The following is a 17,609-nucleotide window of genomic DNA, read 5'->3' on the forward strand; positions in this document are numbered from 1 at the left end:
TATTTATTTATTTGACAGAGAGAGAGGGGAAGGGAAGCAGGCTCCCTGCTGAGCAGAGAGCCTGATGTGGGACTCGATCCCAGGACCCTGAGATCATGACCTGAGCTGAAGGCAGCGGCCCAACCCACTGAGCCACCCAGGTGCCCCAATTCCAGAGTTTTTGAGAAGGAATCTACAAGCAAGGCCAGCTCTCAGAGGATGTGGGACCTATGATGGGGCTTAAAAAATAAGTAGTGATTGAGCCTGGAGTTTCAGTCCTAGAACAACAGTGCCTGGGGGATGGTGAGGGTTTTAGCTCACCCTGTAATCCCCACCAGCCCCCATGAGGTCTCCCCAAATACACATAAAATTGCCATTAGGCCCATGTGCTTAGTGTGCTAACACAAGCTCCTCATCCCCTCTCCCAGGAGCCCTCTCCTAAAGGAAAATTCCAGACCTGCCACTGTATAGTCGTGATAAAAACAGCTGCAGGTTACTGAGCACCCACTGTGTGGCGGGCACCATACTAGGTGTGTACCGTATACTCATATACCATATACCCCCTACCATATTGTCCTCTGAGTCCTTAGAGCAACCCTAGAGAGGCATGGGGTTAACACTTTCATTTTATAGCTAAAGCAGAAATCAAGGCTCAGGGACATTGAGCGTCTTTCCCAGAGTCACACAGCTAGTGCGTGTCTGAGCTGGGATTTATATCGAGGTCTGCTGATGTCAGAATGGTACCCTGCCAGTACACCATGCTGGTTGAGCCCCCTCACAGAGGATGGGATGGTCTGGAGGAGAGACGGGAGCTGGGAGCTCATTGGGACTTGGAAAAGGCAGAGGTGTGACTGATTCTCTCCCTTTTTCTTTAATTTAGGGAGGCACAGACGCCCTCCTCTGGCCCCAGCGCGCCAGCATCTGCTCTGGGCTGCTTCGTGCTGTGGGGCACCTGCACAGCTTGGAGATCATCCATGGCAATGTCAAGAGGTGAGGGAGGGGGTCTCGAGGGCCTGCACTGCAGGGGTCCAGCCACACACATCCTGCGCCCCTTCCTCTCCCTCGGTCTCTTTTGCCCTTGGATGGCTCCTCCCACCCACCTCTCCTGGGTCTCTTCTATCTTTCTTTGTTATTCCCTCAAAACTCAGGGTTTCTGCTGTCCCCACACACTGCCTCCCTGTCACCGTGCTTGTCTTTTTGAGCTGGTGTTTTCCCAGCGCATACCCCACATCCCTGATGCCTTTTACTTCCAACCCAGCAGCTGGTCTGGACCTGATCCTGGAGCTTTGGGCCAAGGCCCCTAGGATTTTGAGCTCCTCACTCAGCATCTTCCTGGACGCGCACCCCCTGCTTATGTATCTGTTGGTAAAAGCAATTCATGTCAGGGAAGCTTCCTGCAGGGTAGGTGTGCAACCCAGTATCTTAGCACCATGCTCCCTGGGACATGAGGACAACAAGAGTCCTGTCTGGAGACTGGCAGCATGGAGAGACTCCAGAAAATACCAGAAAATCTGGCACAACTGACCTTGAAACCATAGAACTCATACTTCCTCCAAGTTTTCCATTTGGCTAGTAGAAGCCTTGTCCTCTTTTTTCCTCCCTGATTCTTGCTTGATCACACAGACAATTGTAATAGCAAGAAAGGAAATGAAAGGGTGAGAGGGTGAGAGGTCATTCTGGCCCTGGTGCCCTGACTTCTTCAACCATTGCCCACACGAAGTCCTAACCCTAAGGGGGCACTGTGTCTGCTTACCAATTCACGTTTTCTTTCTTACCCTTTTATTTAAACAAGGCAAACCTTTCCTCATGTGGCATGACATCATTTTTAGTGACTTCTTAGTTTTCTGTTGAAGGGATTGGCCCATAATTTACTTAACTACCCCTAATAGTGGATATTGGAATTGATGCCTGTTTTTTTTTTTTTTTTTTTTTTAAGATTTATTTATTTCAGGTGAGGGGGAGGGGAAGAGGGAGAGGGAGAGAGAATCCCAAGAGCGTGGAGCCCAGTGGGGGGCTCAATCCCACAACCCTGAGATCATGACCTGAGCTGAAACCAAGAGTCGGACTCTAAACCGACTGTGCCACCCAGGCACCCCTGATGTCTATTTTTTTAAACAACTGTTTAGGGTTAGTTTGATTATTTTTATCCATGTAATTTGTTTTCTTGTTTGTTTGTTTTTCCCTTTGAAGTAGCTTCTGAGAGTGTTGACTCCCACAGGTCAGATGCCCAGGTCCAATAATGTTTTTATTGTTCTTCATAGTCCCATGATCTGGGCAGGACCAATCACAAGGGATCGTAGCATTTAGACTCGAGTCTGTCAGGCCAGAGCCAGAGCTCACAACAGTGTTAGAGGGGCTCAAGCCTCCATAGCCCACGGTCTAGGCAAGCTGAGTTTGATGAGGGTTTGACATCTGTGGGGATCAGGGGGGCCGTACCTTGCTGACCACCCCAAAGGCCATTCCTGGGACAGCACAACTAATCTCAGCTCTGTCCTCCTTTGCTGGTGGAAGTGCGTTTCCACCCCCTTCCCTCACCGGGACCAGCTCAGAAAATCCAGGCAGAGGGTCTAAAGTGACTCTTAACTTGCCAGGGCCACTGCTGCTTATTGTGAAGTTGTTGTCTGAAAGGGTCTCCATGGCAATCTCTTCCTGTCCAGCTCCAAGTGAGAAAGTTCTCTCTGCTTTCTTTTCCACAGCTCCAATGTTTTGCTAGACCAAACCTTCACCCCCAAGCTGGCTCATCCAATGGCTCACCTGTGTCCTGACAACAAAAGGTCAAGATACACCATGATGAAGACTCATCTTTTCCAGGCCTCAGCTGCGTATCTGCCGGAAGATTTCATCAGGGTGGGGCAGCTGACAAAACGAGTAGACATCTTCAGCTGTGGAATTGTAAGAGCTCCCTTCTCTGCCTGGCCTTGGGCCTGTCCTCATTTGTCCTTCCCACAGCGTCTTTGTAAGCAGAAGATATAATAGAGCTCCCTAGATATAGTCCATCGAAGTAAAGTAAGGGCTGGCAAACTATGGCCTGGGGCGTATTTTGTGCAGCCTGTAGCTAAGAATAGTACATTTATAAAAGATGCTAATAAAAGATGCCAGCCTGGGTGGCGCAGTCAGTTAAGTATCTGGTGTCAGCTCAGGTCATGATCTTGGGGTCCTGGGATTGAGCCCCATATGGGGCTCCCTGCTCATTGGGGAGTCTGCTTCTCCCTCTCCCTCTGCCCCTGCCCCCTGCTTGTGCTCTCTCTCAAATAAATAAATGAAATCTTTAAAAAAAAAACAGCATATGACAGAAATTTGGTTTGTGGCCCACAAAGCCTAAAATACTTACAGTCTAGCCCTGTTACAGAAAAAATTTGCCAGCCCTTGAAGTATTGTTACTCATGAATGTCCAGCTTCTGTGAGGCTCTTTCCTTCTCTCTTTCCCAGCCAGCCAGCTATCTAACGGTCTATCCTGTTGGCTCACATTGTCCATCCATCTGTCCAGTCATCCATTCAACTGTCCCTCCAATATCCATCCATTCAACAGTCACCTGTCCGTTTAGTATCCACTTGTGCATCCTTCCTCCCTCCTCACACCACCATCCTGTCTGTCATCACTGTGTGCCAGGCACTGGGAATAAAAACGTAACTCAAACACAGCCCTTCCCTCAGGAGTTCATGGTCTGAATATAGCAGTCTCCAAAGTATATTTCTGTGGAACACCCTTGAGGTCTCTGTAGGTTTGATGTATTTAAAGGGTTTCATGGCCAAAGAGGTATGATCAATGCTGGGTTAAGCAGAGTCATGCAGATTTCTTTACCATAAAATTAATCAGAGACTTTAATATGGTAGTGAGCCTTTAATCTAATTTAGTTGTGAATTCACCATAGCTGGGCAAATGGTATGCAGCATTTCCCAAAATCATTTGACTGTGGAACCTTGTTTCCTCAGTCTCTCTCCATACCAGTATCCCATGGAACCAAGTCTGGGAAATGCTGGCTGAAGAAAGTGATAGTCTCTGGTTGGCTTTTGTCAGGAGCAAACAGCTGCCTCTTAGACTGTGACTTCTCTCTCCTCTCTAGCCTCCAACTCTGTGCATCCTCCTTCTCTGTCCCATCTCTTGTCTATCCACCTCTCCCACTCGTGGCCTCCCTGAGCCACCTTCTGCTCTGATCCTGACCTCTAGATGCCAGATTCTGCTTCCTCCTATCTCCCGTGGGCTCTTCCGGTTTCCTTGCCCCCATCAACTCCACTGTGAGTGGCTCAGTGGAGCTCAGTGGGGCCAGCCAAGGCTCTTGCTCCTCTAAAAACCAGCAGGACTGACCCCTGAGGCTGCCAGGCAATCCAGGGTAGAGTGTGAGAGTGTGGGTTTGAGTCCCAGCTTAGTTACTTTCAACTCTGTGACCCTGGGTACCTGACCTGTAACTCTGGGCCTGTTTTGTCCTCTGTGAAAGGGGTTAGTGACAAATATGGAGACTAATACGATAATGCAAATAGTTAGCAGGTACCCTGCACTTTATTATTGTGGTGGTAGTTGGTATTCCTACTTTCACACCCTCATTTCTGATCTTTGTTTACCCCTCCTTTTTTTTTTTTTTTTTAAGAGAGAGAGTGTGAGTGGGCAGAGGGAGAGGAGAGAGAGAATCCCAAGAAGATTCTGTACTGAGTGCTGAGCCCTGAGCCCAATGTGGGCTCCATTACACACCCCTGAAATCATGACCCGAGCTGAAATCAAGAGTCAGACGCTCAACCAGCTGAGCCATCCAGGCGCCTCAACCCTTGACTTTTTAATTCAGCTGTTGATGCAACAATTTTTAAAATTAGTTTATGCATTCTGTGCCCACTGGCTCCCTTCACCTTTTTTTTCCCAGCTCTGCCACTAACTGACAGTATGATTCTGAACTCTGATCCTTCCGGTTGGGAACACTGCATTTCTCAGTGTTCGTCTTGTTGTTGTTGTTTTGTGAGCATTAAATGGCCTCTCTAAAAGGTTCAGCACAGAGCCTGCCTGTGGAAGAGGCAGAAGGGAATGTCTGTGTATTCATTACCCCTGTTCTTCCTCCCTTCCGGCCAGGAGCTGGTTGGGGAATCCCTTTTCAGCTTGCTCCCATTCACGCGCTGCAGGGTGCCCTCTGCTGCCCCCTGCTGGCCACTGCCGGTCTAACTAACCCATCAGGTCGTTCCTTTGAGGACAGAGGATTTCTTGGCAGCAAACGTGACTATTCCGACTTGCTTGGAGGGAGGTTGTGGGAGAGAGATTTGAAATTCAGGGTGGAGTACTCACTTCCTTATATTCACAACCAGCAGATCACCATTTACCAGGTAGGAATGCAGGCTCAGATTTTAGCCCTTTAGTGATTAGGGAAGAGAGTCAGAATTTGAGCCCAGGAAGGCCTGACTGTAGAGAGCCCTTAACCACTATGGTCTGTTGAGAATTTCTGTTCAAAGCAGCTTTCCCCTTTATGAAGACACACATCATGGTTTGTCAGTGTTGTGGTGTCTCACACTGGTGTAGAGCTCTGCTCCTTCTGTGAGTGGGTGAATTAATGAACAGGTCATGTTAATAAAGGCCTAGGATGAAACATGCTCTAAAGTTATGTTTAAACATCTAAATGTCAGTGAGACTTTCTGTGTAGAATAGACTTATGTACATGGATTCCTCCTTTCCTGCAACTGACATAGCAATGCTTGCTTACCGTTTTTGATGGGTTTTTAAATGAAATGATCTTTAAAATATAGTATGTGTGTGTAGATACATGTATATATGCAAAAATGTGTGTGTATAGTATACATTTATATATAAGTATATAGTATATGCATGTAAATATACATATTTACACATGCATTATTTATATATACATACATATTTTAATATAAATATACAGTATACATATATAAACATATACATTATGTATTTATATGGCTACACATATACATATAAAACTGATGGTAATATGCACATTGGGGGGCGCCTGGGTGGCTCAGTGGGTTAAGCCGCTGCCTTCGGCTCAGGTCATGAGCTCAGGGTCCTGGGATCGAGTCCCGCATGGGGCTCTCTGCTTGGCAGGGAGCCTGCTTCCTCCTCTCTCTCTCTGCCTGCCTCTCCAACTACTTGTGGTTTCTCTCTGTCAAATAAATAAATAAAATCTTTAAAAAAAAAAATATGCACATTGGTTTCCATCCTCCCTGACTTGCTGTTCATTCAAAGCTTCTATTAGCAGCTGGGTGATATGTTTAGTTGGAGGAGGTATTGAGTAATATTCCCATGTTCCTGACTTTGGGCAAGTGTTTATACTGGCAAATGGCAGAGTAGGGCCTGGAGCTCCCCGTCTTTGTTAGTAAGAAGAGTCATTGCTCTTGGCCTCTGTCTCTAGCCTGAACTTTTGCTTGAGTGTCTGAACCATGCTAACTGCATATTCTCTCCAGGTGCTAGCTGAGGTCCTCACCGGCATCCCTGCAATGGATAACAACCGAAGCCCCGTTTACCTGGTAAGGGAACCAGTCACTTCTGGCTCACAGCTACTGGGGGTTGTGGGGGTGGGGGGTTGCTCAGGAGGGCAAGAACCTCCACAGTAACCATTTTACAGATGGTTATGAGGTCTCAGTCTACAGCTTGATTTGCAAAGTAATCTTAACCTCTCCCCTCCCTTACCAACCAGCCCATGGTCACTTTTTCATGGTAAGAGAACTTAGAATGTTTAGAGGAAACCCATTTCTTCACTCTACGCATCTGGCAATGATGTAGGATTTGTCTTGAATTTGGAAAAAGTCAGTCCTCTTAAGCAGGTTCCTGTAATAAAAGCAGTAGTTTTCATTTTGTAGGTTCAAAGGTTTATCTTTCACATATGTACACATACGGGGTCATTTCAAAAATGTAACAGTGGAGCCAGACTCTGTTTGTCACTTTACATATATTATCTTTCTCAGTCATCACAAAATCCCACTGAGATTGATTGGGTCATGACGTTCACCTGCCCTTGAGAAAAGCAGTCTCTGAGGTTCCCCCGAGATTTCGGCTTTACTTAGTGTCAGAGCCGAAGTTCCACATCAGGTCTTCTGGACGGCAGATCCTGAGTTCTTAACCCTGGCACTCTGCTGACTGTTTAATTCTCATGACAGTCCAACCTGAATTCAACCATGAATTCAGGATTATCATCACCCCCATGTTGCAGATGAGAAAACTAAGGCCAAGGTAAAGACACTTATGTCCCACAGTGAGATCAGTGGTGAACTGGGATTTGAACCCATGTCTTCTGCAGAGTTCCAAATCCTGTGAAAGCTCCACTCCTCTTCCTTAGTTTGAGAAGAAGCACCTTTCCTGACTTGATGTTGAGGCCATTAGAACAGTTGTTTTTTTTGGTGACTGGGCCCCCAAAACATTCCCTGGGCCCTGGGGTCGGGAGCTGAAGGCCTACTTACCCACAGAAAGCCATTCCACTTTTGGGGACTGGGGCCCCAGTTATTACCAAGAGGTGGGTTTCAGCACCTCAGATGTGGTTCCGGGCAGTGTGAGGTGGTTTCTCAATATTCTGACATTTTTCTTTTCTTTTTCTTTCTTTCTTTTTTTTTTTTTTTTTTTTTTTTTTAAGATTTAATTTATTTATTTGACAGACAGAGATCACAAGTAGGCAGAGAGGCAGAGAGAGGAGGAAGCAGGCTCCCCGCTGAGCAGAGAGCCTGATGCGGGGCTCCATCTCAGGTCACTGGGATCGTGACCTGAGCCGAAGGCAGAGGCCTTAACCCACTGAGCCACCCAGGCGCCCCTTCTGACAGTTTTCTTGAGATGAATTTCCTAACAGTTCTCTGGGTCTCCCTGGATGAATGTTGCATGAGAAGAAGTCTTTTGAGATACTTACGTGAAATTTTCTAGAAGATGTTTTTGTTAATGTTTTCTAAAAATGTGGAGGAAGGGACACCTGGCTGGCTCAGTCTGTGGAGCATGTGACTCTTGATCCTGGGTCGTGAGTTCAAGCCCCAGGTTGGGCGTAGAGTTTACTTTAAAAAATATATAATTTTTTAAAAAATCTTAATTAAAAAAATTAATATTGAGCATGCTTTTAAGATTCAAATCAGAGGTGAAACCTAATAGCACCTAATGTGGTCCATGGTAGGAGGAAGTAGGCCTCTCTTCCACCCTCGGGGGAGCGTTTGTGGCCACAGTGTTTTCCAAAGGTCATTGGGGGGTTTCCATCAAAATTCTACATGGGTGCACCTTCTGATGCAGTAATTTCACTTGTACAGTGGGATACATACAAGGGAGAAAAGACAGGTGGACACGGCCTACTCATTATAGTGTTATTTATGTTAGTAAATAGCTGCAAACAAGTAAAATATCTGTCAGTTGGGAGATGGTGAAGGAAATTACAGTATAATTACATATCATGATAATTCCATGAATTATTTGTAAGTAAATTTATGATGTTTATAAATAATAAGAATGAAGTGTATAATGTGATTAATTTTGACACATGTATATATCTGTGAAATTGTCACCAGGACACGTTCATGACCTGCCTCCTACCCGGGAAGTTATCTCTTCTCCTTGGTAATCCTCCCCTCCCACCCCTCCGATGCCTCCCCGTCCCCCCTGGCCACTGATCTGCTTTCTGTCACTGCACAAAATTCCACTCTCTGGACTTTCATAATAAATGAAATCAGAGAGAGCTGGCTCTTTTGGTGTCCGGATTTTTCCACTCAGCATGGTTATTCTGAGATATGTCCCATGCTCTTTGCATGAGTCCATAGTTCATTTCTTTTTGCTGAGTAGTTTTCCAAGGCAGGGCTGTGCCACTGTGTGTCCACTCACCTGTTGATGGACATTTGGTGTGTCTCCAGTATACCCCTATATCTGCTAGGTGTAAGTCACACTTGTGAGGTGTACAGAATGGTACACAGTTTGGAAAGTGTGGACAGTTATGTAACCAAGACCACTATAATCAAGATATGGAGTATTTTTCATCATTCCAGAAAATTCCCTTGGGCAAATTTATCCCTTCTCCCTGCTTCCTGATCTAATTTATTTAAAAAAAAATTATTTATTTATTTGGCAGAGAGTGAGTGCACACAAGCAGGGGGAGCAGCAGGCAGAGGGAGAAGGAGAAGGTTCCCCGCTGAGCAGGGAAGCCTGATGTGGGGGTCCATCCTAGGACCCCGGGATCATGACTGGAGCTGAAGGCAGATGCTTAATTGACTCAGCCACCCAGGCTCTCCTCCTGATCTAATTTCTGTCCATATAGTTCTTTTTTGGAGTACCAGGTAGATGGAATCTTAGAGTATATACCTGTTTTATCAGGCTTCTTTCACTTTGTGTTGTGTTTTGAGATTCATCCTTGTTACTGTGCATTCCAGTCATCATTCTTTTTATTGTTGAGGAGTATTTCACTGTATGGATGTATGACCATTTGTTTATCCATCAGTTGTTGGACATTTGGGATGCTTCCAGGTTTTGGTCTTTCTGAATAAAGCTAACATAAATGTTCTTATTTTAAAAAATGAGAAAAACATGTATGTTCTGACAGGGAACTATTTCTAAGTGAAAAAAGCAAGTTCAGAACAGTATATAGTTTAATCCCATCTTTGGTAATAAATAGATGGACAAATGAAAAAAGTTGTGTCCTATATTTTCTTGTTTTTAAATTGGGGATAATGATAGTACCCAAGAGGATTTAGTGAACATTAAGGAGTACTAACCTAAAACAGGACCAGGGGTGCCTGGGTGGCTCAATGGTTTAAAGCCCCTGCCTTTGGTTCAGGTCATGATCTCAGGGTCCTGGGATAGAGTCCCGCATCAGGCTCTCTGCTCAGTGGGGAGCCTGCTTCCTCCTCTCTCTGCCTCTCTGCCTACTTGTGATCTCTGTCTGTCAAAAAAAAAAAAAAAAAAAAAAAAAAAAATCTAAAAAAACCCCCAAACAAAACAGGACCAAAAACAGTGACTAGAACATAGTAGAACTTATATGTGTTAGCTATTACTATTATTACTGTTATTTGTTTGTTTTTTGGGGGATATAAATTTCTGTTGTTTATTAACATATAATGTATTATTTACCTTAGGGGTACATGTCTGTGAATCATCAGTCTTAAACAATTCACAGCTCTCACCATAGCACATACTCTCCCCAATGTCCATAACCCAGTCACCCTATCCTTACCTCCCCACCCCCCAGCCACCCTCAGTTTGTTTTGTGAGATAAAAATATGGAACACTTCACAAATTTGCGTGTCATCCTTGTGCAGGGCCCATGCTAATCTTCTCTGTATCCTTCCAGTTTTAGTATATGTGCTGCCAAAGTGAGCACTGTTATTTTTTTTTAAAGGTTTTATTTATTTATTTGTCGGAGAGAGAACACAAGCAGGGGGAGCAGCAGGCAGAGGAAGAAGTAGGCTCCCTGCTGAGCAAGGAGCCTGATGAACTTGATTCCAAGACCCTGGGATCATGACCTGAGCCAAAGGCAGACGCTTAACTGACTGAGCCACCCAGGTGCCCCTATTACTGTTATTTTAATACCCCTTAAGCAGTTTCTTGCTACTGTAATAATTATATATATATGTAACCAAAGTGATTATAGCTATAGACTTCTTAGCAGAAGGTCTTGGGTAACATAATGCGAACCATTAGCGGGTATTACCTTTGGTGAGTGAAAATAAGGAGATAATCTGTGTACTTGGTTCTGAAAACCCACCTACACACGGTAGTGGTACCATGCTCTCTCCTCCCCTTTCCTGGCCTCAGGCATAGCCAGTTTTTTGAAAACCATTTTTGTTATGGACAATTTCAAATATGCACAAAAGTAAAGAGAAGATTATAAGGAATCTCCATACATGCATCCCAATAGTTATCAACATTATTCTTATTTCTTCTGGAACCAAAAAACCTCTGTGTGTGTGTGTGTGTGTGTGTGTGTGTGTGTGTTTTAAAGCATGTGACAGATATTATGTTATTCTACCCATAAAATAATTTTCTTAATTCCTTAATATCATTTAAGGCCCATTCCATGTTTAAATTTCCCAAGTTGTCTCAAAAATTGCTTTTTAAATTTGGTTTGTTTGAAACTAACACAAAGTCCACATGTTACCATTAATTATATTTCTAATAAATATGTTCAAAAAATGAAAAAGGAGTGCCTGGGTGGCAGAGTCAGTTAAGCATATGACTCTTGGTTTCAGCTCAGGTCGGGATCTTGCCCCATGTTGGGATCCATATTCAGTGCAGACTCTGTTTGGGACTTTAAACACATGATACTCTGTAGAAAAACATATTTAAAAGGCAGAGCTCACAAGAGAGAATTGTGCAAAAGGGCATTCATAAAGGCAGCCCTTGCCAGCTGGAGGTTTTTAGTTTCCAGGTAATGAAGTCCTCATGGTGTTAGCCAATTAGGTATTGCTGAATCCTCAGATGACCCATTTTCTGTCTGGGGAAACTGAGGCATAGTGGGGACTGTCTTCCTTTGTTTTTGAAACAAATATCACAGCCCATGCCTGATAATATCTGTTAATCTTTTTTTTCCCAGATTTGTAAGTGTATTTTTATGAAAATCTGCATAAAGTAATAAAAATAAATTTAGTTTTACATTTAACGAGTGACCCCTGTTAAAAATAATAAAATTACATAAAAAAGAAGAGAATAAACTTAGCCAAAAAATAAGTTAGTATGTACAACTTGTGAAAACATTTGTGAGGTACTTACTATGTGCCAGACACTGTTCTTGGGGTTGAGGATACAAAGGTGAGCAGGAGTTCCGTCCTGGAACTTTCATTCTCATGGAGGAGAGCACACCATATTCAAGTAAATGAAAACGTATGTAATTCCAGGCCAGTGATATGTGCTATTAGGAAATGTGAAATAAAAGGTGCCTGGATGGCTCAGTCAACTGGGTGTCTGCCATTAGCTCCGGTCATGGTCCTGGAGTTCTGGGATCAAGTCCCACGTCAGGCTTCTGCCTTGTGCGATCTCTCTCTCAAAGATAAATAAATAAAATCCTAAAAAAAAAATTAAAAAGAAATGTGAAATAAGGTTAGAGGATAGAGTGGAGGAGCAGGGAAAGGGATATTTTAGGTCAGGGAAGGCTTGGAGAAGGTGGCATCTGGGCAGAGATGTACTAGGACGTCAGGTACTAGGACGTGGTGAGACTTAGAGGAGGAGCATTCTAGGCAGAGGGAGCAGCAATGCAAAGGCCCTGGGGCAGGATGAGTTTAGGTGCTTCCAAAAATAGCTAGAAGCCAGAGTGACTGAGTACAGTGAGTCACAGGGGGAGGAGACAAGATAGGAAAGGACAGCAGGTGCCAGACTGTCACAAAATCTGGGGTTTCTGATGGCCATATTTACAGATGGGAAAGTGGGAACTCTTGACATTAAAAATGACACAAACAAAAACTCTTAATTTTAATATTTCTAATTATAAATGCAAGAAAGGCTTGTTAGAACATTTAGTAAGTACAGGACCTTGGGCACCTCAGTGACTTGGTTGGGGGTCTGCTTTCAGGTCAGGTCACAATCCTGGAGTCCTGGGATCGAGCCCCATGTCAGGCTCCAAGCTCAGTGGAGGGTCTGATTCTCCCTCTCCCTCTGCCTCTCTCCCCTTGCTTGTGCTGTCTCATTAGTGCTCTCGCTTATGCTCTCTCACTCTCAAAAAAAAAAAAAAAAAAAGACAAAAAACAAAGCTTATATATAACACAGAATATACATGGAAAATTTATATATAGATGTTTTATTATTTATACAATAAATATATCACAAATATAAATACATAAATATAAATGTTTCATGTTAATGTAAATGCAATAGATTAATGCACTATATATTATACCAATCAATATTATACATAATTACATATTTTCTTATATTTAATCAATGTATTTAATATTGTAACTATATATATTTGCAAATATGTAAATATATACTTATGAAATATGATCAATTTATACTATATAAATGTGTTATGTATTTTTGCAAAAATATATAGCATATCTTCTGTTATATGCATAGTTCAGATTCCTGCTTTCTATATAGTATAAAATGTTATAAAACTTATATGTAAATACAAAGTTTATAAAATATATAAGTGTATATAATGTTTATATAGTAGACCTCCTATTAAATAAACAGGGGTTAGGGGTGCCCAGCTGGCTCATTTGGAAGAGCATGCAGCTCTTGATTTCAGTGCCGTGAGTTCCAGACCCACCTTGTATAGAAATTACTTAAATACATAAAACTTAAAAAAAATGATATTTCTCAAACTTTGATAAATAAATAAATATGTATGGGTCAGAAACTGCATCCTAAAATGTGTATTTCATATCATAAAAGAGCTCACCTGTAATTGCTACTAAGATTAAGTTATTAATATAGGTAAAGTGCCCAACATGTAGTAGTATAGAAATGGTGGCTATTAATTATTATTATTAATTTTTATAATTAAGAGACTATTGAATCTTTATTCTGTGTTGAGTATCATACTTTATGCTTCAGATGTATAGTATCTTTTTTAAAAAAAATTTATTTCAGAAAGAGAGCCCGTGAGCACCTGCTGTGGGTTGTGGGGGGAGGAGGGGCAGAGGGAACCCTACCTGGGGCTGGATCCCAAGACCCTGAGATCATGACCTGAGCCCAAAGGCAGACACTTAACTGACTGAGCCACCTGGGTGCCCCTAGATGCATTATATCTTTTAATCTTTGTGTTAGTCTTATTATCCCCACTTTCCTAATGAAGCAACTGAGGCCTAGGATAAGCCCCTGCCTTTGTGGACTGTACTATGGAATGCCCGGTATGTGTAGGGAATTTAGCAATTCTCCAGTTCTGGCTTTTTCACTTGTTTCTTGGATCTTTGCATTTATTTTTTAAAATCCTGTTTTCTTTGAAGTTTTGCAGGTCTGGTGCGGTTGCCGGAGCAGCTGGGGCCCATGTGGTGGAATCCCATATCCCTGCAGCTCACACGGGCGTGTTTATCTTGTTCTTCCCACAGAAGGATTTACTCCTCAGTGAAATCCCAAGCAGCACCACCTCACTGTGCTGCAGAAAGACAGACATGGAAAAGGTGATGGCTATGGAGATCTGCCAGAGGTACCTGGAGAAGAGAGCTGGGAGGCTGCCAGAGGACTGTGCTGAGGCCTTGGCCATGGCCACCTGCCTCTGCCTGAGGAGGCGGAATGCCAGCTTGGCTGAGGTGAGCCTCACTCTCAGCCTTTTCCCCCGTGGCCATGGGCCCCTGACCTGGGTGGCCTCACGGTTCTGCTTTACCAGGAACTGGGGCATGGCTTGGGATTGAGGCCTTTACTTAGATGTCATTTCATAAGCCAGTGCTGTATGTGATTGCAAAGATCGTATTGGAGCTCATAGAAGCAAAGGAGAGAATCAAATGGATAAGGGTAGCTCAGGAGCCTGAGGGTGGTGTGCTGGGAGGCCGGGGGGCGGGCAGGATCCCAGGCTCAGATGTTAACAGAACACTGCTTTCTTTGAATCTCCTTGATTCCTCCTCTCTGGTCTATAGACTCCCTTTTCCTTGCCTCTATCCTCTTGGCCAGGGGATATGGCTGTCTGTCTTGTTTATATGTTATAGTTCTATACCACTGAGAGATCAAGTCTCCAGGTCCCAATTCCAGTCTCTCAGTGAGAGAAGCTGTTTGGCTTCCCTACAGTCAGAAGTGTACCTGTTGGCCAATCTGGTAAGGTGAGGGGAGTGGTGGTCAGGGGGCCTACCCCAGAAAGGTGAAAAAGGCTGATCCCAGAAGAAAGGAGCATCTTTAGCTGCTGGGCTTAGGCAGATACGCCAGAAATCAACCACATTAGGAGCAAAATATTTTCCTATGGATGTGATATATAGTGGTGGTTTCCATGGTAACAGGTGTAAATTTGGGGACCACTGCTAGATATTTCTAAGGACCAAAGAGCTGCCTGAGAGGGCTCTTTGAGACCATCTAGACCATCTAGCTGAGTGATTTTCAAGTGGTGCCTGGCAGAGAGGGGCTCCTTGAAGTTACCTTGGGAATTGCTTTCAGCAGCAAGAGGGCATGGAGAGCTGCAGGCCCCACCCGTGAATACCACCAGACACCCCCGTTCACTTCACAGAATCATATTGAATTCTAAGTAATTTATCTGAGGGAAGGTTTTAGCAGCTGAAAAAAAAGTCTTCAAACACCACTGCTGTAGCCCAAGCCTGCCATTTTATAGGAAGTAAAGGTCTAGAGAGGAGAAGAGGAGGCCAGAGTGAACTTCTGTCAGAGCTCTCTGGACTCCTGATTCATTCCCTTGTTCACCGTCTTTCACCATGATGTGGCAGGAGCTAGAGACCCACAACTCAAGACCCTAGTCAATGGTCTTCACCTGGGCTGTTCCCCAAGTTCCTGAGTGGTGACAGTGTTCAGTCAGTCAGCACTTGTGTGCGGGGGCCTGGGGGATAAATCGGTGAAGAAGGCAGGCCCAGTTCTACTTTCCTGGAGCTCTCAGACAATGCACAGGAATCATCTGGGTGGGGAGCATTGGGATAGTATGTGATGGGGACTCACCCAGGGGGACTTTCCCCAAGGAAGTGATGTGTGAGCAGACAAAGAGCAATCCAAGCAGACGGAACAGCTCATGCAAATGGCTTAAGGAGAGAGAACGCCTGGTTTGGTCAAGGGTCTGAAGGGTCAGAGTGGCTAGAACAAGTAGTACTTGGGGAAGAGTGGTTTATGGTGGAGCTGCTGAGGAAGGAGGAGCCCAGTAGTTGAGGGCTTTGCAGGCTCAGGTAGGATTTTGACGAAAACACTAGGGGTTTGAATCAGGGGCAGTACATAATCAGATTGGTGTTCTAAAAAGATCCCTCTCCCTGAACCACTTATTTCTTTTTTCAGGCTTTCATCTCTTCATTTATTTTATTCTTCTCTTCATTGTATCACTTGAAGAAGCTGCTATAATTGAGGAGACCAGAATCCAGTGTTTTAAATGAGATAGTTTATTCTTTTTTAGCTTAAACACTTGACTGTAGGCAGTTTAGAGTTGATGTGACAGTGCCACTTTATTGGGGACGCCAGGCTCCCTTTGTATTGTTGCTCTGCTATCCTTACTATGTGGATTCCAATTCAGAGTCCAGGATGGCTGCTCTAGCTCAGGCCATCACATCTGCATTCCAGCCACTGAAAGGGTGTTAAGAGGAGAACACACTCCCTACCTTTTTTTTTTTTTTTTTTTTTTTAAGATTTTGTTTATTTGTCAGAGAGAGAGGGCAAGCAGGGGAAGTGGTAGGCAGAGGGAGAAGCAGTCTCCCTGCTGAGCAAGGACCCTGGGATCATGACCTGAGCTGAAGACAGACAATTAACCAACTGAGCCACCTAGGTGTCCCCACTCTCTGCCTTTTAAATGTGTGACCTGGAAATGCACACATCACTTTTTCTCACACTCCACAGGCCATAATCTAGTGACATGGCCACACATAGCTACAAGGGAATGTAGCTTGACAAATACTTATTGGGCATATACTGTGAAGATTTGTCTCAAGAGGTGATATTTGAAGTGGACCTTGAAGGATGAGGAGGTATTTGCTGTGTGAAGTAAAGGGGATAGGGCATTTGAGGTATACAAAGAGGAATGAGAAATGGTCCTTGCCTTCAGTATTTCACAAACAGACTAGGAAGATGAGAGGTCATCTGGGTCATGGACATGAAGACAAGTAAGCCTTGGTCAGTAATCAGCTCTGCTACCTACTGGCTAAGTGCCTTGGGCAAGGAGCTCAACTTCTCTGATCTTTTAATTTTTTACCTATAAAAACTTATTGTGTATCATATTTCAAATGTACTTTGTAAATTGCAAAGGCGTTGAGCAAGTGAGATGTATCATTGTTATTAAGGATATGCTTATATGCCGTTTAATACTTTGTATGTAAAGAAGAAATATTCCTTCCTTGCCTCCTTCTGATTTCCTAACCTCCCTAATTAGAAACTCCTTCAAAGGCAAGTAATATCGGGGCGCCTGGGTGGCTCAGTGGGTTAAGCCGCTGCCTTTGGCTCAGGTCATGATCTCAGGGTCCTGGGATCGAGTCCCGCATCGGGCTCTGCTCAGCAGGGAGCCTGCTTCCTCCTCTCTCTCTCTGCTTGCCTCTCTGCCTACTTGTGATCTCTCTCTGTCAAATAAATAAATAAAATCTTTAAAAAAAAAAAAAGGCAAGTAATATCTATATTACTTAGGGCATTTCCAGTTCAAAGTGATAGAACTCGGTCAAACTCTTAGTCTCACATACATACTCACACAGCAAGGGAGACTGGGAGGGAGTATATAAATGAGTGAAAGAATAAATGAATGAATGAATTTATTGGGTCATGTAACCAAACAGTGGACAGGACAGGCATTGGTAGGCCAGCTAGACCCAGGGTCTCCACCAGCAAAGGTGCATTTATCTGTGTCTCTATGCCTGTGCCCCACTTTTCCATTTCTCGCTTCTGCTTTTTTCTTTGCAGAGGTCTTCATTTTTCCCTCCTGTGAATGGGTTTTCTTTGTGGGTGGAGTCTGGGTCAACCACTAGAAAGGAATTGGGAATCCTTCCTCAGTAAGCTCTTGCCCAAACCTGGATCATTACTGGGTCAGAAGAATAGGATACAGTGATTGGTCCATCTTGGTCATGTGCTCTCATCTATGGCTAGGGTAGATGGGGCAAGTTCAGCTCTGTTCAAAGGGCTTTCA

At 44.0% G+C, this 17,609-nt stretch overlaps 1 protein-coding gene and 1 non-coding gene across 4 annotated transcripts in view; one reads left to right on the plus strand and one right to left on the minus strand.

The window, feature by feature from the left end:
- Positions 1–17,609, plus strand: part of IRAK2 (interleukin 1 receptor associated kinase 2) — a 58,507-nt gene that overhangs the window by 37,822 nt on the left and 3,076 nt on the right. For all 3 annotated transcript variants that reach the window (XM_059161719.1, XM_059161717.1, XM_059161718.1), the window contains 4 exons: positions 860–969; positions 2,676–2,871; positions 6,388–6,450; positions 13,921–14,121. In XM_059161719.1, coding sequence (XP_059017702.1) covers positions 860–969; positions 2,676–2,871; positions 6,388–6,450; positions 13,921–14,121 — 570 coding nt within the window. The remainder of the gene's footprint in view (positions 1–859; positions 970–2,675; positions 2,872–6,387; positions 6,451–13,920; positions 14,122–17,609) is intronic.
- Positions 10,150–10,256, minus strand: LOC131826131 (U6 spliceosomal RNA). The gene has a single exon (XR_009351425.1). It is a non-coding gene; the product is annotated as a U6 spliceosomal RNA (small nuclear RNA).

Source organism: Mustela lutreola, chromosome 2 (genome assembly GCF_030435805.1).
Source record: "Mustela lutreola isolate mMusLut2 chromosome 2, mMusLut2.pri, whole genome shotgun sequence".
Classification (NCBI taxonomy): Eukaryota; Metazoa; Chordata; class Mammalia; order Carnivora; family Mustelidae; genus Mustela; species Mustela lutreola.